This window comes from Nycticebus coucang, chromosome 11, assembly GCF_027406575.1.
Source record: "Nycticebus coucang isolate mNycCou1 chromosome 11, mNycCou1.pri, whole genome shotgun sequence".
Taxonomy (NCBI): Eukaryota; Metazoa; Chordata; class Mammalia; order Primates; family Lorisidae; genus Nycticebus; species Nycticebus coucang.
The window spans coordinates 99,401,265-99,425,627 of NC_069790.1; the positions used below are offsets into that span (position 1 = coordinate 99,401,265).

Here is a 24,363-nt window from a genome sequence, read left to right on the forward strand (position 1 = left end):
CCCTAGAGTGAGTAAGGTCTACCCAGCCTTCTCTCTCTCCCCGTCTCTCCCTTTTTTTCTCATCACCCCCCTCCATTAGCACTGAGACCACAGACTCTGGCCCTCTTACCCAACAATAGGAATTGTCTTGCATTGTTCCATCCAACACCCAGCAAGTTGCTGGCCTCAATACATGTTAAATAGCCATGATAAAGCTACTGTCTCCAGGCGTAGAAACTAGCTGTCTACCTTTACCTTCATTGGTAATGGAATGCAGCATTACACTGAAAGGTGTTAACAAGCCCTAGAGCAGATCGTGGAAGTGATAGCTACAGCCTGGCACTTAAAAAGTTAGAGCTAGGGTAGATACAGGAATGGGGGTGTTAAGGAGGCCTCCAGTATTCTCTGTTGAGCCAAATAAGCAAAAACCACTCTAGTAAGGAGAACTTTTCTGGGAGGTACTTGAAGATTTCTGTCAGGTCTCTACTCCGCAAAGCTTCTAAGTCAAAGGTTGGGAGGAGGCCAAGCTACCTTTCTTACTATGAACACTCCATCTTTACCTAATTTACCCTTTCCCCTGTAGTTGTCATCCTCTGTGGGACCCTACAGTTTCTGATTACTATTGGGCCTAAGAATCAGGTAGCTGTTATATACAATCCTGAAATTCTAACCCCTTAGCGCATGTTGCCCCTGGGCCAACTGTGCAGCCCCTGTGTTCAGAATGTTGGTCAGGCCCTGGAGGGCAGTGGAACCAATTCTGAAGGAAATTAAACAGCTATAAGGGAAGAAAAGAACACAGAAGTATCTGCAGGCAGGTCCCATTTTAACTGCATATTGGCAGGGAAAGAAATACTTTCTTGATCGTAAGAGCCTGAGCACATTGACTTGCACGTCAAGAGTTCTGGATTTTAGTCTCACCTCTTCCACTACCTAGTAATGTAACCTTTGATATATCTTTCAGTTTCCCTAGGGCTCAGTTTCCTTAACCAAAAATGTGAAAGGATTGGTCTAAATGATTTTTTACAGCCTTCAGTTCTAAGAAAAATTCTTTAATTCCATATATTCTGCAACAGTCTTTACCTCTAATGTGTTACTATAACTACCCCTCTGAAGAGCTACCAACTCATGTTCCATTCCCAGGTAACAAACCTGGGCCAGGCCTGAGGATGAGTCACTAACAAAGCATTAATGGCTGTTCTTTTGGTGCTCATAGGACTCCTCTCTGAAGAGCTGTCCCAGGTGCCTGCTCCAGAGAATATACTCAATGTTATGGCAAAGGAAGCTTACTGCTCTGAAGGCCTGAAACGGTGCCCAGATCGGAGGGTTAACCCACTGGGGACAGGAAGTTATACTTGCAGCTCCAAGGATGCTTACACTTAGGATCCATATTCTTAGTCTCCAACTTCCTTTAAGATTCCATTTAGAAAGTACTACTCACACTGATTCTAAAATCTGAATATGCTCTTCCTCAAAACAAATACGTTTGTTCTTAGACTCTTCCACAGATTGTTGTAGGCCTGTTTTTCTACCTTTCCCCTCAGACCATTAGCCATAGACCCTTAGTCACTGCATAGTTACTGCACTTAAATCCAGATCCACCAGGGTTCTTGGGTAAAGCTGTTGTTGCCTGACTAGCTTCTGCCTAAATAGCTATCCCCCAAAAAAAGAGGTGGCCAGGCACAGTGACTCACGTCTAATCCCAGCATTTTGGGAGGCCGAGGTGGGTGGATCGCCTGAGCTCACGAGTTCGAGACCACCCTGAGCTAGAGTGAGACCCCATCTCTAAAAATAGCCAGGCATTGTGGTAGGTGCCTGTAGTCCCAGCTAGGCTGAGGCAAGAAAATCGTTTAAGTCTAGGAGTTAGAGGTTGCTGTGAGCTATGACACTACAGCACTCTACTGGGGGCAACAAAGTGAGACTCTATCTCCAAAAAAAGGGTGGGGGGAGTGTTAGGAAACAGGCTCCCCATCCATTATGTCTGAAGCAGCAACTTCCTCCACAATTGCTTCTGAATGCATACCCAGTAAAGTGTTTTAAACAGCCTGAGTTTGTGGCATTAGGAAAGAGAATAATTTCTTGCTTTTTCAACTGGTCCTAGCCAAGTTCCACCCTTTGCTTTGCTGTTTTCTTTCCTTTTCCTAAGGATATATGCTGGTAAAGGAGAGGCAGAGGGAACATTATGTTTGGTGCCTAGAAAAATGAGTGGCAGTTTATAAGTGTGTACCTAAGCATATATGCTGCCACTAACACTGATACCCAGAAACGATCTTTGTACCCAAGAGGATTAAGAATTGGCCCTTTCTTAGCCAACTGCTGCAAAGTGCTGCCTTTCTCTCTTTTCCTCCTCAATGCCAGAGAGTTCCCACTCAGTCCCGATTCCCTGCATTAGTACCAATATTAGCACTGAAGAAACACAAGGTCCTAGTTCATGTAGCCTCTCCAGACATCGTTACTCAGTAAGCTTCAGGAGATTAGACACCCACCATCAAGACATGTTTGACTATTTAACACCCAGAGAACAAAAAATACTGTCTGTGGGAAATTTAAGACAAACTGCATTATTGCAGATCTCTTAAATCCAGATCCCCCAGGGTCCTTGGGTAGAGCTGTTGCTGCCTGACTAGCTTCCGCTGAGGTGGCATTTAACTTTTGGCCCATTCCCAGGAGCTGAGGCTGACCCATTTCCCCTGCTTTTCCAGGGCATTGGTAATTTGGTTGTACCCCCAACAAAGCCAGGGACTAACACAATTAGCTTGTGGAAGGTGCACTAGAATTGGGGTGCTTTTATTTGAGCTAAGGAAAGGTTGTTGACAACTTTAGCATTTTCCCACACTTAATAAAAAATAACATTTGTCTCCCCACCATTGTACTTCTCCCCTCCCCTCCCCCCCTTTTTTCTTTAAATAGAAATGACTTGGTTGATGCTCATAAGAATCTATAGGTTCAGGGTCTTACTCAATTTAACCCTTTTGGGACACTGAATTAAAAATTGAACAGTATTTATTAAAATACAAAAATACACTTTTCTCACATTACAATCAGTGTTCTTTTGTTGGCAATTCCCCCCACCCATACCACCCCCTTTCAAATCTGACCCCCTTATTTTCTTTTAAAGCTAAAATAATAATTGAAGTTACATCATTAAGTGGACCGGAATAACAGAGATCTCTGCCTTCCCCACCCACGCCACCCCTTCTCTCCCACCTCCTCCTGAGGTGGGCCTGGGGGAGGGAAGCTTCCCCTCAGAGTGCTCTTTTCAGCAGGACTCCATGCAGAACTCACTCATGTGTGCATGTGTGTCTCCTGTAACTGTGGATCTCACATCATTTTTTTGTGACCCATACTAGTTGGATACTTTAAATAAGCCTGTGCCCTTTTTGTCTCTCCTCTTCTCTACCCCCACCCCATCACCACAACCAGTTGACATCAGCTGTAATAATCCCTAATGAATCAGCACTTACTGTAGTCACCAAATCACAAGCATGAGAAAAGCTTCCACTCCCCCAGGTTCCCCACTCCCAGTCTTTCCTTGATCTCCACCTTAAAACAAAACCTTTTTAAAAAATCATAAAATGCCATCATCTACAATCATTTGTCAGATACCAGGAACAACAGGTGGACATGGCACAAAGCTAATTTGTGGCCTCCTGTGAGTACATTCTCTCAGCTTCTGCCCTCTCTTCCCACCCCCACTCCCCATTGCCGCACCCCCTTCAGGGACCTCCTCTTTTTTATGGGAAACCCTGATCAGACACATGCCTTGCAGAGTAGGTTAAACCCAACTGCGGGAATCTGGTGCAGTGTGAAAGCATTACACGAGAGCTACGCCAGCTCTCTTCCTTCTCTTCTCCTTCCTGAAGCACTGTGTCAGGCAAGGCACATGCATGTCCCAATGACTTGTGCACATGGTCAAAGACTCAGCCCCTTAACAGGTTGATTTGAATTTTGGTGGTTTTCCTGTTTAAAATACATTTGCAGATCTATCCTCCCCTTGGCTTCTAAAGAAAAAAATTATTGCCTCTAACATTTGGCACAGTACAAATTCATGATGCTTTTTTTTTGTTTGTTTTTGTTTTTTTAAATAAGATAAAACTGCAAAGACAGCTCTCAGTTTAAGAAAGATGTCTGTAGAAATGGGTATTCCTGTATCCTATGAAGCATCGTCATCTAAAAAAATGACAGATTCAGTCTATCCCTCCTACTTCCTCAGCAGCCCACATTCTACCTCTTTTAGGGATATTTGTTGTTTTAGTTTGTTTTATCTTAGCAGTTTCAACCTTATACCAGATATCCCTTCTGGCAGCATAGCAAGTTGCTTATTACCCACAACATTCCCAGTATTTCCCCTCCCCCCCCCCTTTAAATAGAACTTACAAGTTAGAAAATAGTTTTGTTTTAATTTTTTGTTTTTAAATTTTAATATAATCTGTTTTTTTTACCAGCCCATAGATTTAATATATAAGCATATACAAGAAAAAGTCTCTCCCCACTCTGTACAAAAGTTGCTGTCTCTTTTTTTGTGCATTCTATTGCATCTTATAAGTTTTTGGGGGGAGGGGAGTCATATTTGAGTTTCCTGTACCTTGTCCTTGGTATGGGTCTGAATTATATAAGGTTCAGAGATAGTGGTGACTGTGGGGTGCAGAGAGTTCCCCAGGCTGTTTTCTGTCCAGTGGGCCCCATGTGCTGGTTTGTAGGTGTTGTAGTTAATATGGTCATGAATTGTGGGCAGCACTACTGCCCCCTCACCTGATACACCGGATGGAGCTGCTGTTGCTGCTGCAGATGCTGCCGCTGGGATGTCTTCATCCACCTGAATAATCTCTACTGTCCGGGCGGCTGTGACTGTACTCCGCTGCTGGTGCCGTTTGCGAAGTTTATAGAAGACAATCAACATGGCGGCAGCTAGTAGAGTCACTGCCACAAAGCAGCCAATGATGATCTTGGTGGTCTTCATAACTTCATCCAGGCTGGTCTGCATCTTATCAGTCGTGTCTGTCGCGGGGACTGCCACCTGCTTGGGCACACGGGTGGTCTGAATGAGCACCGTGGTAGAGGTGGTATATGCCGGCTGGTAACCAGTGGATGTGGTAGGAACAGGCTTGTACTTTCGTGTTGTGTCCTCAGGCGAGATCTCCGTGGTCTCCACCGTTACCGTGGTGAAGAAGCTGTAGTTGGAGGTGTTGAGCTCAGCCGTGCTCACATTGAGGTAGGCCGAAGCATTGGAGTTTCCTGCCACATTGGTCACCATGCATGTGTACACCCCAGTATCTGATAGCAGCACATGGGAAAAGTTCAAGGTGCCGTCATTGAGGACAGAGATCCGTGGGTGTCGGGAAGCGTGGCTGAGCACTGTCCCATTGGGCAGCATCCACTTCACAGAGGACATGGGGGGAGTCCGACACTTAAGTTCCGCTATCCGACCCTCGGAAATATTGAGGTCTCGAGGTGCGTCCATGATGAAAGGGGCAGAACACTGGAAGGAGGCCTGGTCCACCTCCACCAAGTAGCGGCCTCGCATGTGCATGGGAGCATGACAGCGGCCACAGCAGGTGGAATTGGTCGGTATATACTCTCGAAGCCACCAGGCTAGCCACAGAATGTCACAATCACAGTTCCAAGGATTGTGGTGTAGGTGCAATTCCACCAGGTACCTCAAAGGGGTAAAGAGGTCATGGGGCAAAGAAGAGAGATTATTGTGGGCCAAGTTGAGTTCCACAAGTGAGGCTAGCCCATCAAAAGCATTCCGCTCAATCAGGCTGACCTGTGAGTTCATGACCCACAACTTCTTGAGAGAGCTTAGGCCATGGAAAGAGCCAGGCCTGATCTCAGGGAAATGATTCCCTGACATCTCCAGCTCTTCTAGCCCCACCAGGGGGGTGAGATTGGGCATATCTTTAATGTTGCACATGCCCAAGTTCAGGTACTTGAGGTTGAACAGCCCCTCAAAAGCCCCCTCAGAGATATACTCCAGCTTCTTGAGCTCCCCCAGGTCCAGGCGCATAAGGGAGGGCACCCGGTTGAAGGCGTAAGAAGGGATGCTTTCTATGGGGTTATTGCGAAGCCAGAGCTCCCGAAGCTTGGACAGGTATTCAAAGGCCCCACTGGGGATGACTGTCAGCCAGTTGTCAAACAGCTCCAGGGTGTTGAGGCTGGCCAGGCCATTGAAGGCCCCCACCTCTATCTGTCGGATGGAGTTCCTGCCCAATTGCAGGACCTCCAGGTGGTGGAGGTGGCGGAAGGTGTCAGCCTGGATCATCTGGATGTTGTTTTCCATGAGGTTGAGGTACCGGGTGTTGGAGGGGATACCCTGCGGGACCTCGGACAGGCCCCGCCGGGTGCACACCACCTTGCTGAACTGGTTACTGCACGAGCAGACGGAGGGGCAGTTCTGGGGCCCGGCTGAAGCGGCAGCAGCGATGGCTGCACACAGAATCCACACTTGAGCTGTGAGGTAGACGACCGGGAGCAGGATGGCATTCCAGGTGTGGTGGTGCACAGTTACCTGCCACAAGAGCTTCATGGTGTGGCACGTTCATAATTCACCATCGCCTGGGATTTTGGCTCGGAAAGGAGAACCAGCCCTACCCCGGCTTAAGTGAGCTAGGAGCTCCTCTTTCCATCTGGAGAAGGAGGTGGGGAGGGGGACGATTAGAGAGACGGAGCAGATCGGCCGAAAAAAAGCCTGCCAAACTAAAGAGTGGTCCTTCATCTCCCAGCCCCCCTCAAGGCAAGCCCTCCGAAGGCTACGACTTTCTCTCCCACGCTGCAAGCATCCCCACCCAATTCGCTGTCACCTACCTCGGAAGGAAGGCTGGAAAGAACTGGCGTGGTGTCCTTAAGGCTTCTCCTCGGGAGCTAGGCACCTCGTTCCCATTCTGACTTCTTAGTTTTAATTAACAAAAGGGGGAAGTGGTGGGGGCGGGGAGGGCAGAGGGGAGGGGAGGGGAAAGGAGGGGTGGGGGAGACAAAATGGCTTCTAGTAAATCCGAAGCAGGAGACGCGGAAGCCGCGGAGTTGAGGCGCGCCAGGGAGAGCCAAGGCCCGGCGGGCTATGCAGGTGCATGCCCCCCCCTCCACCCGAGGAGCAGCGCCACCAGCGCTTCCCTGCTTTGTCCTTGGACCCTAGCACCGGCTCGCTCCAGCCACAGGGGAAGGCGCTTCATCGCCAAAGTGCGTCTCCGGCGCCCCCAGCCCACTCCCTGGGCTGCCGCCGGAGGGGGGTGCGGGGGCGCCCCGAAGCCTCCCAGGCCGCGCTCGCTCTGTGCTGCGCTCTTCTCTCCCGGCGTCGGCTGCTCCCGGCCGGTGGCAGCTGATTGCAGTCGTGAGCTTGCGGTGCTGCGAGAGTTAAGAGGAGGTGTTCGCGGCGCCTTCGCCCTCCCCAGACACACACCCCCTTTCTCCTCGCCTCTTCTTGGAGGGGTTAAAAACACAAAAACTGGGCTTAGTTCTCCAGTCCGCGGTCTGCTGGCGCGAGGAGCGGTAATCCGTCCAGCCCCCTGAGGGGCCGCGGCGTGGCTGCTGCGCCCAGACCAGGTCTGCTGGCCGGAGGAGCGCGCGGCGCCTTCAGGGAGTCCGGGGGCGGGCGCGGGTCCGGCGGCGGCCGCAGCCCCCGGAGGCGCGCAACCGCCCGTCTCCGCCCGCCGCTGCCGGGCCCCCGGCGCGCCGCCGGCTCCGGCTTTGTGAGGAGGAAGCGAGTTCGCGGCTCCGGCTCCTGACGCCTTCAGTGGCTGCGCCGCTCGCGGACTGCTGCAGAGGCGTGAGCAGCGGGGGTCGCGGCTGCGGGAAACGCTCCGGAGCCCAGGAACATGGTCCCCGCCGGCTAGCGGCGGCGGCAGCGGGGCCCTTGCGCTCCGCGCCCACCGTCTCCTCCTCGCGCCTGGCTCGCGGTGTTGCAGGCAGCAGCCACGCAGACTGCTCTCTCATCCTTTTGTCCTTCAGTCAGAACGTGAATGGACTGCTGACGCATACTGTTCTGGGGAGAAGATTAGCGTGATGCAGTGCTCTTATGTATTAACACAGCTCCCCCTTCGCTGCCTGCCCTCGAGGGGTTAACGCCGGCGCCTTCCAGCGCCGCGCCCGCCGCGCAGCCCCGCGCCTCAACCCGCCCGTCCGCCTCCCTTCCTCCTCCCTCCTCCTCCTGTCCCCCACCCCCCACCCCCCTCCCCAGACGCTTCCTCCCCGCCCCCTCGAGAAGAGACGAGGGGAGAGGGCCCGGGCGAGCAAGCTGGAGTGAGCGTCAAGTGAAGGGCCGCGCGCAAGTCGCAGGCGTTCGCAGTTATTTTGGTCCGGTTGGAGGGAGCCGCCGGGTGGCCGCTGATAGGCTGGAGAGAGCACGGGGCTGCCGCAGAAGAGGCCGCGCCGGCCCCCGCCCTCCCGCCCGCACCCAGCCGCCCGGCACCCTCTGGCCCTGGGGAGGTGGGCTCAGGGGCCGACCAGCAGGAGGCACGGCGGGCCGCTGCAGTTGGCCCGCGTCCCGCCCGCCGGGACCGCGTCATCCTCACTCCCGCCGAATGCTGACGGGGCGCCTGGCCGCGCCGCCTGGGCAGCGGACTCGTACTCGGAGTTCGGACTTGGGGGCGGCGGCCGGGGATGCTCAGAGTCCGAAGACGGAGAGTGGGGCTTCGCTGCGCTACTGATGCCAGTCCTGCCTGCCCCCCTCCCCCGCACGTTTCCTTGCCCCTCCTGGGCTCCAACTAGGACTTTAAATACTTTCCTTAATGGGGGTTGCGGGGGTGAGAAACAGTAGAAGGAAAGACCAAGTGCGAGAAGCGTGGGGGAATGACAACCTGGGACAAAATCCGAGGCCGGTAGGAGGATTGAGGTGAACTCCCAGAACTCAGCACTACCCGTTCGTTCATAGAGCTAAGGCGGTGGTTTCTCTTTGCAGCCCTATGTCCACTCTTGCCTCTCCCCTGCACCCAGGGAATGATGGCAAGGGACGGAGAGGGGTGATAAGCAGCTTACTCTGTGAGCTTCAACAGCCCCTCTCTTACTTTGACTTCCTGAGAACTTCATCGGCAGCATTTGACAGACCAGTGGATAAGAGGTCTAGATCAGCCCTTTGTAACTCACGGGGGAAAAAAAACCCTTCTTTTTCTGCTGAATTGGGGTGTGACAATCTGTGGCTAAACCCTGGGAAGCAGATCCAGTAAAATATGCCATGGTTTAATATCCTTTCAAGAGCTGCCTCCAGACTCCTCACTCCCTACCCCCCTTGTGTGATTTCTGACAAGCTCACTTGTTAAAGCCACATCACCTGCACCTGCTCTGTTGCCTAAGCATGAGGAGGTCCTGGATTTCTCAGCTGTCTGGATTCCAGCACACCCATATTTCAGTATTGTCTGTTGCTCAGTTAAACTCCTGAGCTCAGCCAGTCTACCCTCCTCAGCCTCCCAGAGTGCTAGGACTACAGGCATGAGCCACGGTGCCTGACCTGGCATGGAATTCTTGAAGTCCCCAAAACAGTTTCTTTATAGGCAAGTTGGATTCACCATTCTTTACCAAGACCTTTCAATTTGCATTTTCAGTCACATAATAACATTAGTAGTTAATATTTATTGAACCCTCACTCTGCATGTACCACTGTTAATCTTCCAGCAACCCTATTTATTATCCATTTTATATGGCTTATATGTTGCCTAGGGTTACTAGTAAGTGGTTGTGGATTTGAACTCTGGCAGACCTCAGATGTCAAAGAACTTGGGTATGAAAATGATTCCCCAAAAGAATTCTCTCAGTGGGATTACAACTCAGATTTCATTCATCCACTTCAATAGTCATTTATTGTGATGTTTGCTGTGTGCTATCCATCATACAAAGAACTTATATTTGTTCTTGTTTAATCTTCTTTATTTACCCAGTGAAGTAATTGTGATACTTGTCCCCATTTTATAGATGAAGGCACTTAGCTCAGGCAGCAAGTAACTTGTTCAAAGTCATACACCTAGAAAGTGACAGAGTCAGTCTTCCAGTCCAGTCTTTAAGCCCTGAGTCCAGGGTTTTTGTCACTAACAAGGATATACACTGTGTCTGCTCTGCATAGAGTAAGCAGTGTAGACATTGGAGGAAGGGAAGACTGAGAGTTCAGAGCAGAATGTCTGAGAGAGAAATAGGATGAGGTTGGGAGAAGGGCTGAGAAGATAAACTTGTTTCTCATACCACATCTAATCAAGATAAGAAATGGGAGAAGAATGGAGGCAAGTCAAACCCCAACACTAGAGTTTAGTTCCACCTGGGTTCTGTCTAAAACCTCATCTGTCTATTCTTAGTTTCACTCAGCACACTATAGTCTCGTAGACTGGGAAATGTAAACCTAGACTGACTGAGATTTGTAGAGAAAATCAGAAACTCTTGTGCCAGGTTCTGCTCTTTATCATAGCTGGCACCAACTGAATAGAGTCGTCCAGTGACTGAGGAGACCCCTGGCCAGGGTCTGGACAGCACAGTGGCATGTATTTGTCCTTTCTTACACAAAAGAGGGGTTCTACCTAGGCTGGTTTCCTGCTGTTGTAGACACATTTAGACCACATCTGTTCAAATCCACACCCAAAAAGTGAAAGCTGCTCCTCCACCCTGTGGAGGTAGATGGGTGAGTGGGCTGACTAGGCTTAGAGCAGTACTTAGTAATAAGGTTGTCTCACCACAAATATTTGTGACTGCTGTTGGTACTTCTTCATGGAGCTCTGTAAGGGCCTACTTTTCCCTCTGTAGGCCAGCTGGGTGAGGAAAGCACCATTGAACCTACCAACTGGACTGCAGGGAGGCTGTGGGGCCAATGTAGCACACAGCCTTTCTGAATTGAAAGTGAGGCCACAGCTTCTCATCTTGGAGCCCAAGTACCATCTAGCAGTGGCTAGTTCCTTGATTTGGGATGATATCACCAAAGAACAAGGGAAGAAAGCAACTTAAGAGGAAGAGAAGGAAAAAAGTGGCTTGAGAATGTTTTCACTAGCAGTTGCACACAGAGAGACTAGATAAAGCCAGAGCAAGTTGACAGAGCAGTGATTGGGCAAGACCTGTGTCAGCAGTTTGGGATTGTAGAATGGGCACTGCCCCACGATTGGGATACCTGAGTGCTATTCCCTTTTCTGCCACTGATTAGACATGTGACAATTCTTAAAATAGCTCTAAACTTTGATTTCTTCATTTGTAAAATGAAGGAAATGGACTAGAAAGATTCTTGCAACTCTTAGTCCATGATTACTGCCCTGTCTCAGATACATAGCTCTGTGTAAAAAGGTTGATCCTGTGGGATTATAGCCAAGTCTTTGGAAATGGACCGCAAAGTTGAGGAGAAGATGCGTTCCTCATTTAATCTAGAGATCCACAGTGCCAGAGGAGACCAGATCAGACTATTTTCCCAGCTACCAAAAATGTACATAGATACAGGATGTTAAAGCTAAAAAGACCACAGCGATTATCTGGATTTAACCTCTCATTGTACAGATGTCACTAATGAAGTTAAGATAGGCACAGTGAGCCATATGACTAGATCAGAGTCTGTCCTTTCTGAGTTCAGTCCCTCAGTCAAGATGACAGTGTATAGCTAATTGGCATTTAAACCTGAGGCTTGAAGACAGTTCCAAATGCTTGCCTTCTGTGGTCTTATATGCAGGAGCTGCTATACTTAGCTTCACTGGGATAAAGATGGGTCTTCAATAGAGCCTGTCTGCCATTTCTAATAACTCCAAGCTCCTAAGAGAAAGTGGCAGAAATGGTCATCTAGAGGACTTAGGACTGTCCCGCCAGGGTTATTGAGCTTCGGTAAAGTCCAGGGCTAGACCATTCCCCAACCTGACATGCATACCTGAGGCATTATCCTGAGCAGCCACTAGATGTCTATAATGCCCCACAGCGAGTGCTGGAAATGAGCCGTCTTCCACAGGGTACCATTTTGCCTCTAGCAGGTTTTGGGGTCCATTTCAGATAGGTTGTTGATGGCAGGAACAGAACAAGAGCAAAAACAAAAAAGGAATTTGAGGAACAAGAAGGAAAACTATAGTATGGAAATTGGCACAAAGAGAAGGAAAGATATCGATTGGAAATTAGTAATGACAAAAGAGTAGTAGAAATCATCTGCATGGAAATAGCTACTCTTCCCAGAGTAATGAATACCTTTTGTGTGTATATATACACACATATCTCACTCACCTCCACCCACATGTGCAGATACTTCTCAGGGTCAACTAGTCATGAACTTTCAATTTAATAGAGGAAGACAGAATTGTAAAAGGAAGGTTCATTTTCTAGCCTGTGGTCCCTTGGTGAGCCTGGCTGTACTGCTACTACCTACAGTCATGAAAGGAATGGATTTTATTCCTTCGAGCCCATGATTCAGGTAAAGATAGCTGTTTCAGTTACTCACTCTTCTCAGTATGCTCAGAATCCATTGTTCTTTCCCCCCAAGGACTCAGCTCTTTAAAGAAATCAGACGGAGTGGACACAAAACCATTCTCCCTGCAGGTCCCATCAAGAGCAGTTTTTAAAACCTGGGCTAAGAAAAGACAAGATGCTTAATATGAATGGCAAAGAACAATAGAATTGAAGGGCCTTTTCCTCTCTTTTGAGGTTAGTTTCCAGGGCTTAATTCCTTTGAGGGCTGCCAGGCTTGATTGATAGAGAAAATCTCCCAACTGCCCCTACTGTCTCCTGTTTTGGAATAGTTTGGTGCCCTTTCTAGCCACAACAACCTACATATTCACCAAAGAGGTCCAGCCAGGAATCTTAAAACTGGGCCTTTGCCGGTAAACTAACCCATTCTAGGCCCTTGTGGTTTATCCTCTTTTAATTGCCTGTGTATAGCAGTAGTAATAATGATTTTAATAGCAACCTTTACTGCAGCATTGATAGGTATTTGGCACTGAGTTAAGTTACACATATTTAATCCTTATAATACTTCTGCATGGTGAGTATCATTGGATTTCCCCATTTTACAGATGAATTTAAGAAGCTTTTTCAGCATCATACAACTAATGAGCAAATGAATTAGTTTCTTGAGGCTGCAATAGCAAATCATCACATAGTTGGTGGTTTAAAACACAGAAATTTATCCTGTCATGGTTCTAGAGGCTAAAAGCTAAAAATGTGCCAAGGCTTCTCTCCCTCCAAAGGCCTTCAGGGAGAATCATTCCTTGCCTCTTGCCCTTTCTAGCTCTAGCTTCAAGTGACTATAAACATTTCTTGATTTATAGCTGTATCACTTCAATCTCTGCCTCCGTGGTCACGCTGCCTCCTCCTCTTTTGCCTATCTCCTTTTTTTGTTGTTCTTGTTTTTTCAGTTTTTTAATTTTTATTTGTCTCATACATTTGTTTGAAGAACAGCTTTCCATGTTTAAACATTTTGAAAAAAAGAATTGCTGGACTAGACAAGCCTTACAGCACTAACATGCCATGGTCAACAGTTCAGCAGGAATGGTGCTTGTGTGCCGGGCAGGGCCTCCCTTAAGCCTCCAGTGATGAAGGCAGCAGGAGAGAGGAGGAGGGAGGGGCATGGAAGAGCCCAGTCTTGGCCACCCTAAACTTTTCTCTGTGCTCACAGAAAAACAGCTGACCAAATTGGTGGCCCCTCCTCATCTTGGCTTGCAGGGCCTGGCCTGAGCCTGCATCCTCACAAGCCCTGTATCTCCACCTGGTGCAGGATGTGTTGCAGCAGCCTGTTGACCACATCCAGCGTCTCATCTTTCTCCAGCACAATGTCATAGGACTCCATGTAGCGGTCCTGCCGTTCCTCCACCTTGTCATTTAGGAAGCCGATCTTCAGAATGTTCTGCACACCTGGAACCCCATCGGCCATAGTGAGGTCCCCCATGGAGTCTCCAAGCAGGATGATGTTGGTTTTGCCCTAAAGCTGCTGGAAGTAACTGGAGTTCTCACACACAGAGCTGTTCTTATTGTATGTGTATATGAGTTGGCCCTTAAATCCCTGTAGGAAACCATCTTCATTAAAATCCATGTAGTTAGACACGATGTGGATGTTGGGGCGGAATACTTTCATCAGTCGGATAATTTCTTCCAGGATATCACCAGTGCCCGCTGAGAAGATGAAAAGGGGAATGTTGTTCTGATAAAGTGTGTTGAAGAATGTCTTGTATCCCTCCCTGAGCATTGCACTGGACTCTCTAACCACTTGGGCTATCTGAAACTTCTGGATCTTCTGCTGACACAGGAGATTGTGTGCTTTGGTCCACCACTCCACCATATGTGGTAGCTTCTCCTTGATGGTCCAGTGGGGGTCAATCTCAATTGGGTAGTAGTGGTGAAGGAGCTCCATGAGCTCTTTCCTACAATCATGGCTGATGATCTTGCTGTTGTCCAGAATATTGTGAGAAGAAGGAGCTTCCCATTATATGCAAACATTCTTAAGGTCGTGTCAAAATCAGAAATCACCTGTAACTGGTCTCCCCTGCCCCTGTGGAGGGCACCGACAATCTCCTGCACCCACCCGGGATGCCACATCAGGACCGAGGCCTTCATCAGGGTGCTCAGCTCTTCAGCCATGTCGCTCGGAACCAGTTGGTGGCGCAGAAGACTGCCTATCTCCTTTTAATGACATACGAAGACACTTGCCATTGAATTTAGGGCCCACCTGGATAATCCAGAATGATCTCCTCATCTCAAGATCCTTAGTAATGTCTGTAAAGACTTTTGACAAATAGGGCAATAGTCACAAGTTCTGCACCTATCTCTCTGGGGCTCATTCAAACTTCTGCATTGATAGAACCAGCTTTCAATCTCTGTCTAGAGCTCAGATTCTGAACTATTGTGATGTTACAATGTGCATCTTTAAAGGAAGGGAAAAGAGATGATGCATCAGACAGCCAATAGGTGACTCTTCCAGTCATCTATGCTGTGAGAGGTTGAAGAGCCACACATGAGGTATATAGCCATGGAAATGACTTTTCCAGTTTGGGTCTTCCCACTGGAAAGGAGTGGCTCAGTCGGTAAGGCGCCGGCCCCATATACCGAGGGTGGCAGGTTCAAACCCGGCCCTGGCTGAACTGCAACCAAAAAATAGCCGGGCGTTGTGGCGGGCACCTGTAGTCCCAGCTACTCGGAAGGCTGAGGCAAGAGAATCACTTAAGCCCAGGAGTTGGAGGTTGCTGTGAGCTGTGTGACGCCACGGCACTCTACCGAGGGCCATAAAGTGAGACTCTGTCTCTACAAAAAAAAAGAAATCTGCCTCCTTGGCTCGGCATCCATAGCTCAGTGACTAGGGTGCCAGCCACATACACCAAAAGCTGATGGGTTTGAGCCCGGCCCAGGCCTACTAAACAACAGTGACAGCTGCAACCAAAAAATAGCCAGGCATTGTGGTGGGTGCCTGTAATCCCAACTGCTCGGGAGGCTGAGGCAAGAGAATCACTTAAGCCCAAGAGTTTGAGGTTGCTGTGAGCTGTGACACCACGGCACCCTACCAAAGACATAGTGAGACTATCTCAAAAAAACAACAACAAAAAGAAATCTGCCTCCTCTTACTTTGTTTCTCTTTCTTTCAGATTCTGTTTCCTTTTTTTATTATTATTTTTCTTTATTGTTAAATCATACCTGTGTACATTAGTGCAATCAAGGGGTACAATGTGCTGGTTTCATATACAATCTGAAATATTCTCATCAAACTGTTCAACGTAGCCTTCATGGCATTTTCTTAGTTATTGTATGTAGACATTTCTATTCTGCCTTTAGTAAGTTTCGCCTGTACCCATTCTAAGATGCACCGTAGGTGTGGCCCCACCCATTACCCTCCCTCCACCATAACCTCCCCCCTCCCTTCCCCTTCCTTGGCCCTTTCCTCATAGTCTTGTGCTATAGTTTGGTTATAGCCTTCATGTGAAAGCTATAATTTAGCTTCATAGTATTCATAGTAGGACTGAGTACATTGGATACTTTTTCTTCCATTCCTAAGATACTTTGCTAAGAAGAATATGTTCCAGCTCCATCCATGAAAGAGGTAAAGTCTCCATCTTTCCTTAAGGCTGCATAATATTCCATGGTATACATATACCACAATTTGCTAGTCCATTCATGGTTCGATGGGCACTTGGGCTTCTTCCATGACTTAGCAATCATGAATTGGGCTGCAATAAACATTCTGGTACAGATGCTTTGTTTTTATTGTTAAATCATAGCTATGTACATTAGTGCAAACAAGGGATACAATGTGCTGGCTTCATATACAATGTGAAATATTCTCATCAAACTGTTCAACGTAGCTTTCATGGCATTTTCTTAGTTATTGTATGTAGACATTTGTATTCTTTTTTTAATTATTATTTTTTTATTGTTACATGATAGCTGTGTACATTAGTGCAATCGCCTGTACCCATTCTAAGATGCACCATAGATGTGGCCCCACCCATTACCCTCCCTCCATAGACATTTGTATTCTGCCTTTAGTAAGTTTCGCCTGTACCCATTCTAAGATTCACCGTAGGTGTGGCCCCACCCATTACCCTCCCTCCACCATAACCTCCCCCCTTCCTTCCCCTTCCTTGGCCCTTTCCTCAGAGTCTTGTGCTATAGTTGGGTTATAGGCTTCAGGTGAAAGCTATAATTTAGCTTCATAGTAGGGCTGAGTACATTGGATACTTTATCTTCCATTCCTGAGATACTTTGCTAAGAAGAATATGTTCCAGCTCCATCCATGTAAACATGAAACAGGTAAAGTCTCCATCTTTCTTTAAGGCTGCATAATATTCCATGGTATACATGTACCACAATTTGCTAGTCCATTCCTGGGTTGATGGGCACTTGGGCTTCTTCCATGACTTAGCAATTATGAATCGGGCTGCAATAAACATTCTGGTACAGATGTCTTTGTTATATTGTGATTTTTGGTCTTCTGGGTATAAACCTAGTAAAGGAATTATAGGATCGAATGGCAGGTCTATTTTTAGGTCTCTAAGTATTCTCCAAACATCCTTCCAGAAGGAACGTATTAGTGTGCATTCCCACCAGCAGTGTAGAAGTGTGCCCTTTTCTCCACATCCACGCCAACATCTCTGGTTTGGGGATTTTGTTCTGTGGGCTGCTCTTACTGGGGTTAGGTGATATCTCAAAGTAGTTTTGATTTGTATTTCTCTGATGATTAAGGATGATGAGCTTTTTTTCATGTGTTTCTAGATCTTGTGTCTATCTTCTTTAAAGAAGTTTCTCTTCAAGTCTCTTGCCCATTCTGAGATGGGATCACATGTTCTTTTCTTGCTAATATGTTTGAGTTCTCTGTGGATTCTGATTGTTAGACCTTTATCGGAGGTATAACCTGCAAATATTTTCTCCCATTCTGAGGGCTGTCTGCTTGCTTTACTTACTAAGTTCTTGGCTGTGCAGAAGCTTTTTAGTTTGATCAGATCCCAATAGTGTATTTTTGATACTGCTTCAATTGCCTGGGGAGTCCTCCTCATAAAATATTCAACCAGGCTAATTCCTTCAAGAGTTTTCCCTGCACTTTCTTCAAGTATTTTTATAGTTTAATGTCTTAAGTTTAAATCTTTTATCCAGTGAGATTCTATCTTAGTTAATGGTGAAAGGCGTGAGTCCAGTTTCAATCTTCTACAGGTTGCCAGCCAGTTCACCCAGCACCATTTGTTAAATAGGGAGTCTTTTCCCCACTGGATGTTTTTAATTGGTTTGTCAAAGATCAAATAACAGTTAAGTAGCTGGATTCATCTCTTGGTTCTCTATTCTGTTCCAGACATCTACTTCTCTGTTTTTGTGCCAATACCATGCTGTTTTGATCACTATGGATTTATAGTACAGTCTCAGGTCTGGTAGCGTGATTCCTCCTGCTGTGTTTTTATTGCTGAGTAATGTTTTGGCTATTTGAGGTTTTTTCTGATTCCATATAAAACGAAGTATTATTTTTTCAAGATCTTTAAAATATGACAATAGAGCTTTAATAGGAATTACATTAAAATTATATATTGGTTTGGGTAGTAGAGACCTTTTAACAATGTTGATTCTTCCCAGCCATGAGCATGATATGTTTTTCCATTTGTTAACATCTTCAGCTATTTCTTTTCTTAAAGTTTCATAGTTCTCTTTGTAAAGATCTTTCATGTCCTTTGTTAGGTATACTCCCAAATATTTCATCTTCTTTGGCACTACTGTGAGAGGAATAGAGTCCTTGACTGTTTTTTCGGCTTGGTTATTGTTGGTATATATAAAGGCTATAGATTTATGGGTATTGATTTTATAGCCCGAAACATTGCTGTATTCCTTGATCACTTCTAAAAGTTTTGTAGTAGAATCCCTAGTGTTTTCCAGATATACGATTATATCATCTGCAAAGAGTGAAAGTTTGATCTCCTCTGACCCTATGTGGATACCCTTGATCGCCTTTTCTTCCCTAATTGCAATGGCTAAAACTTCCATTACAATGTTAAAGAGCAATGGAGACAATAGGCAACCTTGCCTGGTTCCTGATCTAAGTGGAAATGATTTCAATTTAACTCCATTCAATACAATATTGGCTGTGGGTTTACTCTAGATAGCCTCTATTAGTTTTAGAAATGACCCTTCTATACCAATGTTCTTAAGTGTTCTGATCATGAAGGGATGCTGGATATTATCAAAAGCTTTTTCTGCATCAATTGAAAGAATCATATGGTCCTTATTTTTTAGTTTGTTTATGTGCTGAATTACATTTATAGATTTACATATACTGAACCAGCCTTGATAATCCCAGTTGGTCATGGTGTATAATTTTTTTGATGTGTTGTTGGATTCTGTTTGTTAGGATCTTACTGAGTATTTTAGCATCAATACTCATTAGTGATATTGGTGTATAATTTTCTTTTCTTGTTGGGTCTTTCCGTGGTTTGGGGATCAAGGTGATATTTGCTTCGTAGAATGTGCTGGGTAATATTCCTTCTTTTTCTATATTTTGGAAGAGGTGTAGTAATATAGGTACTAGTTCTTCTTTAAAAGTTTGGTAGAGGGCGGCGCCTGTGGCTCAGTGAGTAGGGTGCCGGCCCCATATGCCGAGGGTGGCGGGTTCAAACCCAGCCCCGGCCAAACTGCAACAGAAAAATAGCTGGGCGTTGTGGCGGGCGCCTGTAGTCCCAGCTGCTCGGGAGGCTGAGGCAAGAGAATCGCGGAAGCCCAAGAGTTAGAGGTTGCTGTGAGCCATGTGACACCACGGCACTCTACCTGAGGGCAGTAAAGTGAGACTCTGTCTCTACAAAAAAAAAAAAAAATTAGTTTAAAAAAATTAAAAAAAAAAAAGTTTGGTAGAATTCTGACGTAAAGCCATCTGGTCCTGGGCTTTTCTTTTTAGGGAGATTTTGTATAGTTGATGCTATTTCAGAACTTGATATAGGCGTTTTCAACATTTCCACTGCATTCTGGCTAAGTCTTGGTAGGTGGCGTACTTGCAGGTATTGGTTGATTTCTTTCAGATTTTCATATTTCTGAGAGTAGAGTTTCTTGTAGTATTCGTTAAAGATTTTTTTTAATTTCTGAGGGGTCTGTTGTTATTTCATCATTACCATTTCTAATTGATGAAATTCGAGAATTTACTCTTTTTTTCCTGGATAGGTTGGCCAAAGGTTTATCTATTTTATTGATCTTTTCAAAAAACCAACTTTTGGATTTATTGATCTGTTGTATAATTCTTTTGTTTTCAATTTCATTTAATTCTGCTCTGATTTTGGTTATTTCTTTTCTTCTGCTGGGTTTGGGGTTGGAGTGTTCTTCCTTCTCCAGTTGCTGGAGATGTCCCATTAAGTTATTAACTTCCTCTCTTTCCGTTTTCTTGAGGAAGACTTGCAGTGCTACAAATTTCCCTCTTAGGACTGCCTTTGCAGTATCCCAGAGGTTCTGGTAATTTGTGTCTTGATTGTTGTTTTGTTCCAAAAATTTAGTGATTTCCTTTTTAATCTTGTCTATAACCCATCTATCCTTCAGCATAAGGTTATTTAGCTTCCATGTTTTTGTATGGGTATGCAGGTTCCTGTTGTTATTGAGTTCAACTTTTATTCCATGATGGTCTGAGAAGATGCAAGGAATAATTTCTACTTTTTTTAATTTTCTGAGGTTAGATTTGTGGCCTAGGATGTGGTCGATTTTGGAGTATGTTCCGTGGGCTGATGAGAAGAATGTGTATTCAGTTTTGTTGTGATGAAAGGTTCTGTAGATGTCTGTTAAGTCCAGATGTTGAATGGTTAAGTTTAAATCTAAGATTTCTTTGCTTAGCTTCTTTTTGGAGGATCTATCCAGCACTGCTAAAGGGGCGTTAAAATCTCCAACTTCTATGGAACTGGAGGAAATCAAGTTGCTCATGTCTGTTAGAGTTTCTCTTATAAATTGAGGTGCATTCTGGTTGGGTGCATAAATATTAATAATTGAAATCTCATCATATTGAGTATTACCTTTAACAAATATGAAATGTCCATCCTTATCCTTCCTTATTTTGGTTGGTTTAAAGCCCATCGCGTCTGCGAATAGGATTGCAACACCTGCTTTTTTTCTGCTTTCCATTTGCCTGGAGTATAGATGACCATCCCTTCACCTTGAGTCTATATTTGTCTTTTAATGTAAGATGCAATCCTTGTATGCAGCAGATATCTGGCTTGAGTTTTTGTATCCAGTCAGCCAACCTGTGCCTCTTTAGAGGATAATTTAAACCATTCACATTAATTGAGAATATTGATAAGCCTTTCGAGAGTCCGGCGGACATTTTTAATCCTTTTGCAACTGTGGAAGTTAGAATTTGATCAAAATTTTCTGGGTGGTGTACTTTTGTGGTGGAGGATTACGCTGGTCTTCATGGAGGATAGGTCTGAGAATATCCTGGAAAGCTGGTTTAGTTATGGCAAATTTCTTCAACATGTGAATCTCATTGAAGTATTTAATTTCTCCGTCATTAATGAAACTCAGTTTAGCTGGGTACAGGATCCTGGGTTGAAAGTTATTTTGTTTTAGGAGATTAAAAGTCAGTGACCATCCTCTTCTAGCTTGAAAGGTTTCAGCAGAGAGATCTGCAGTTATTCTAATATTCTTGCCCTTGTAGGTGATGGTTTTCTTTCATCTGGCAGCTTTCAGAATTTTCTCCTTCATGTTAACTTTAGTGAAATTGATTATGATGTGTTTGGGTTGAGTCATCCTGGAGTTCTGAAACTGTCTGCTATCTGAATTTCAGAATCTCTTGGCATGTCTGGAAAGTTCTCCTTCATAATCTCATGGAGAAGAGACTCTGCCTTGTGAAGCCACTCTGTCGCTTTCGGGGATCCCTATAAGACGAATATTGGTTTTCTTTGAATTATCCCAGAGCTCTCTGAGAGAGTGATCTGTTTTTGCCCTCCATTTCTCTTCCTCTTTGAGAGTTTGGGCGCATTTGAAAGCTTTGTCTTCAGTGTCAGAAATCCTTTCTTCTGCTTGCTCCATTCTGTTACTGAGGGATTCTACTGTGTTTCTCAGATCTTTGAGGGCTGCAACTTCTTGTCTCAATGTGTCAAAATCTTTGGTCATTTGGTCTTTGAATTTGTTGAATTCTTGAGATATCTTTTGGGTTACTGCTTGGAATTCTAATTCGATCTTATTTGCTATCCAGATTCTGAATTTGATTTCTGACATCTCAGCTATTTGTTTGTGCATGGGATCTTGTGCTGTGTCTGCCCCATTGATCCCTGGGAGAGTTGATCTACTCTGATTATTCATATTGCCAGAGTTTTTCTGTTGATTTCGCCTCATGATTGTTTTTCACCGTCGCCTCATGATTGTTTTTCACCGTTGCCTCTGGTTATCCTCAGAGATGGGGAGGTGTCTGTCTAAGATTAGACCCCAGCAGGATCACTGTATTGTTGCTGGATCTTTGTAGGGAGTGACCCTGTGTAGTTCCTCTGGGGTTCCCCCAGCAAGGTAGTTCTGGTTGTGGAAGCAGCTACGGAGTGTGACACACCCGGATCCAGCAACAGGGCGGGAGGTGGTGTGCACGGTTCTGGGAGTGCCTGACGCCTAGTGACTTTGGCACAGAGCCCAAGGCTCCAGCAGTCTCTGGCCAGGAGAAGGGCTCTGCGCAGAGGCAGGGAGGGCTCCGGAGGGCACTCGGCTACCAGAGTCCCTGGCCAGATGAGTGGGCAGGTGTGGAGACAGGGGGGAGGATGCAGGGTTGCGCGGCTCCCACAGTTCCTGGTCAGGGCATGCGGAGGCCCAGCCAGCGCAAGTTGCAGGTCAGGAGTCGCAGCACAGCTCTTATGGAGGTCCAGGCGGCGCCAAGCCCAGGAGTTTGAGGTTGCTATGAGCTGTGATGCCACGCCACTCTACCCAGGGCAATAGCCCGAGGCTCCCGTGTGCCAAAACCGGTCTCACTCTGCCCCTCAGGGTTAAGGCTGTAAGGCAGCTCAGTCCCCGCCTTTAGCCTGCTCACTAGGTTACTAGCTCCCGCCCATCCTTGCTCTGTGACCCTGAGGGCGGAGCTTGCCTGGGCAGTTCTCTCACAATGGCTCCCTGCAGCCCATAGCCGAATACTATTAGCTCCATCCTGCTCAGCGGCTCAGTCTGGGGCCCTAGACAATGCCCAAAGTTCTCCGCAATCCTGCTCAAGCTCTCCCCAAGGCAGTTCAACTGAGTGCCAAGTCCACAAACACCGAAACAGTTCACAGGTAAGGCCTTTCTGGTTTGCAGTCTTGCTGCTGCTTGTACTTACGGCTGCCGGCGGGATTATGTTGATTGAGCACATGCAACCACTTGCCAGTTTTCCACTGTTTTTGTCCTCCTCTTGGAGTCCAGAAGTCCCTTGCTAACTCCCTGTATCCTCAAAAGGATAGGCAATCCCACCAGCCAGAGATGCCTGGAGTCTTATCTCCCCAGACTCACTGTGCCCAGTTGCAGGGAAGCTGTTACTCGCCCGCCTTCTTGCTCATTTTTCCAACTTTGTCTTTCTCTGGTTCATCAAGAGAGGTGTCATTTGGCCATAAACTGAGGCAGACAGCAGAATCCCCAGGTTGAGCAGCAGGAGGTCTGGACCAAGTAGGTGAAGTGTTCCTTCGCTGACATCCTCCCACATCCCTCTTCACCACCCTTCTCTTGAAAGGTCTCCAGATTCTGTTTCTTAATGATTCTCTTTACGTGGTCTCTAGATTTTATTCCATAGATCTTGGAACTTTTAAGTGTTTACCAGCAACACTAAAAGGACCTCATTGTACTTGCTACAAAATTTGGCTCACCTGTCAAAGGCATTGAGCTTTATGTTCATTGGAGAGTAAAGGATACATCTAGATCAAAGCTAGCAGCTATAGATGTGGAACTGAGAGTTATGAATAAAATGGCTTTTCAAGTATCTCAAACATAAACTTGATCATTAATCATGCCTACAATGTAATTAGCCTTTTCACAGAAACACATACAATGTGTGTTTAAATTTGTTCATATTTTGGTTGAGAGAAGCCTAAACATTTTTTTCCCCAAAATTGACTTCTGCAAAATTTGTCATGAGGAAGAGATTGAGATTATATGCTAGTGGGCATTATAGCAAAGTCGTGGGTACGATGTATCTCTGGAGTCAGACAAAGCGGGGTTCAAATCCCAATTCAGCCTCTTACATACTGTGTTTATGTAAGTTTGTTCTTGGAGCCTCAGACCCTTCATGTGTAAAGTGGGATTAATAACTGCACTTATTTTATGGTATTGTTGAAGCAAGTAAGGGAAATCATAGTCAATCTCAGCAAATTGTAGTAATAGTAGAACCTATTATTTTCTAAGATGGAAACTATTGTAGAAAGACACTATTGACTAGGCATAGTGGCCCATGCCTGTAATCCTAGCACTCTGGGAGACCAAGGCAGGAGGATCGCTTGAGGGCAGGAGTTTGAGACCAGCCTGAGCCAGAGTGAGACTCCATTTCTACTAAAAATAGAAAAATAAGGTGGGTGACATGTTGGACACCTGAAGCCCCTGCTACTTGGGAGGCTGAGGCAGGAGGATCACTTGAGCCCAGGAGTTTGAGGTTGCTTTGAACTAGGGAGTGAGGCCATAGCATCTGTAGTCTCTGCTACTTGGGAGTCTGAAGCAGGAGGATCACTTGAGCCCAGGAGTTTGAGGTTGCTGTGAGCTAGGGACCAAGGCCATGGCACTCTAGCCCCAGTGACAGACCAAGACTTTATACCCTTTCCCCCACCAAAAAAAGGCACTATTTTTCTCAAAGTCAGAATCTTTTTCCTTTTTTTCCCGTTAGACTCATCTACTCGCTTAATATTGTACCTAATTTAGAACTTTTAATTCTTGATTCAAGGTATAAGTGTTTTTTGTTTTTAACTTTGAGGTAATTTTAGGCATACAGGGAGATCAAAATGATACAGAGTTCCCATATGCCCTTCACCCAGGTTTCTCCTACGTTAACGTCTTATGTGACCACAGAACATTTATTCAAAACTAAGAAATTAATCT

General features: G+C 46.1%; 2 protein-coding genes and 1 pseudogene across 4 annotated transcripts in view; 1 reads left to right on the top strand and 2 right to left on the bottom strand.

The window, feature by feature from the left end:
• The window catches only part of LRRC4 (leucine rich repeat containing 4), a 30,614-nt gene extending 23,704 nt beyond the window's left edge, over positions 1–6,910 (bottom strand). The window contains exons 1-2 of one of the 2 annotated variants that reach the window (XM_053553508.1): positions 6,781–6,910; positions 4,729–6,602 (exon numbers count right to left, since the gene is read on the bottom strand). In XM_053553508.1, coding sequence (XP_053409483.1) covers positions 4,729–6,502 — 1,774 coding nt within the window. In that variant the 5' untranslated portion in view covers positions 6,503–6,602; positions 6,781–6,910. Of the gene's footprint in view, positions 1–4,059; positions 6,603–6,780 lie in introns of those variants that run through there. The other variant, XM_053553507.1, reaches the window with a different exon arrangement.
• SND1 (staphylococcal nuclease and tudor domain containing 1) overlaps positions 1–24,363 on the top strand; it is a 486,203-nt gene that overhangs the window by 405,968 nt on the left and 55,872 nt on the right. The window lies entirely within an intron of this gene.
• Positions 13,357–14,478, bottom strand: LOC128560044 (7-methylguanosine phosphate-specific 5'-nucleotidase-like; annotated as a pseudogene). The gene has a single exon (XR_008372864.1). The product of XR_008372864.1 is annotated as a 7-methylguanosine phosphate-specific 5'-nucleotidase-like (transcript).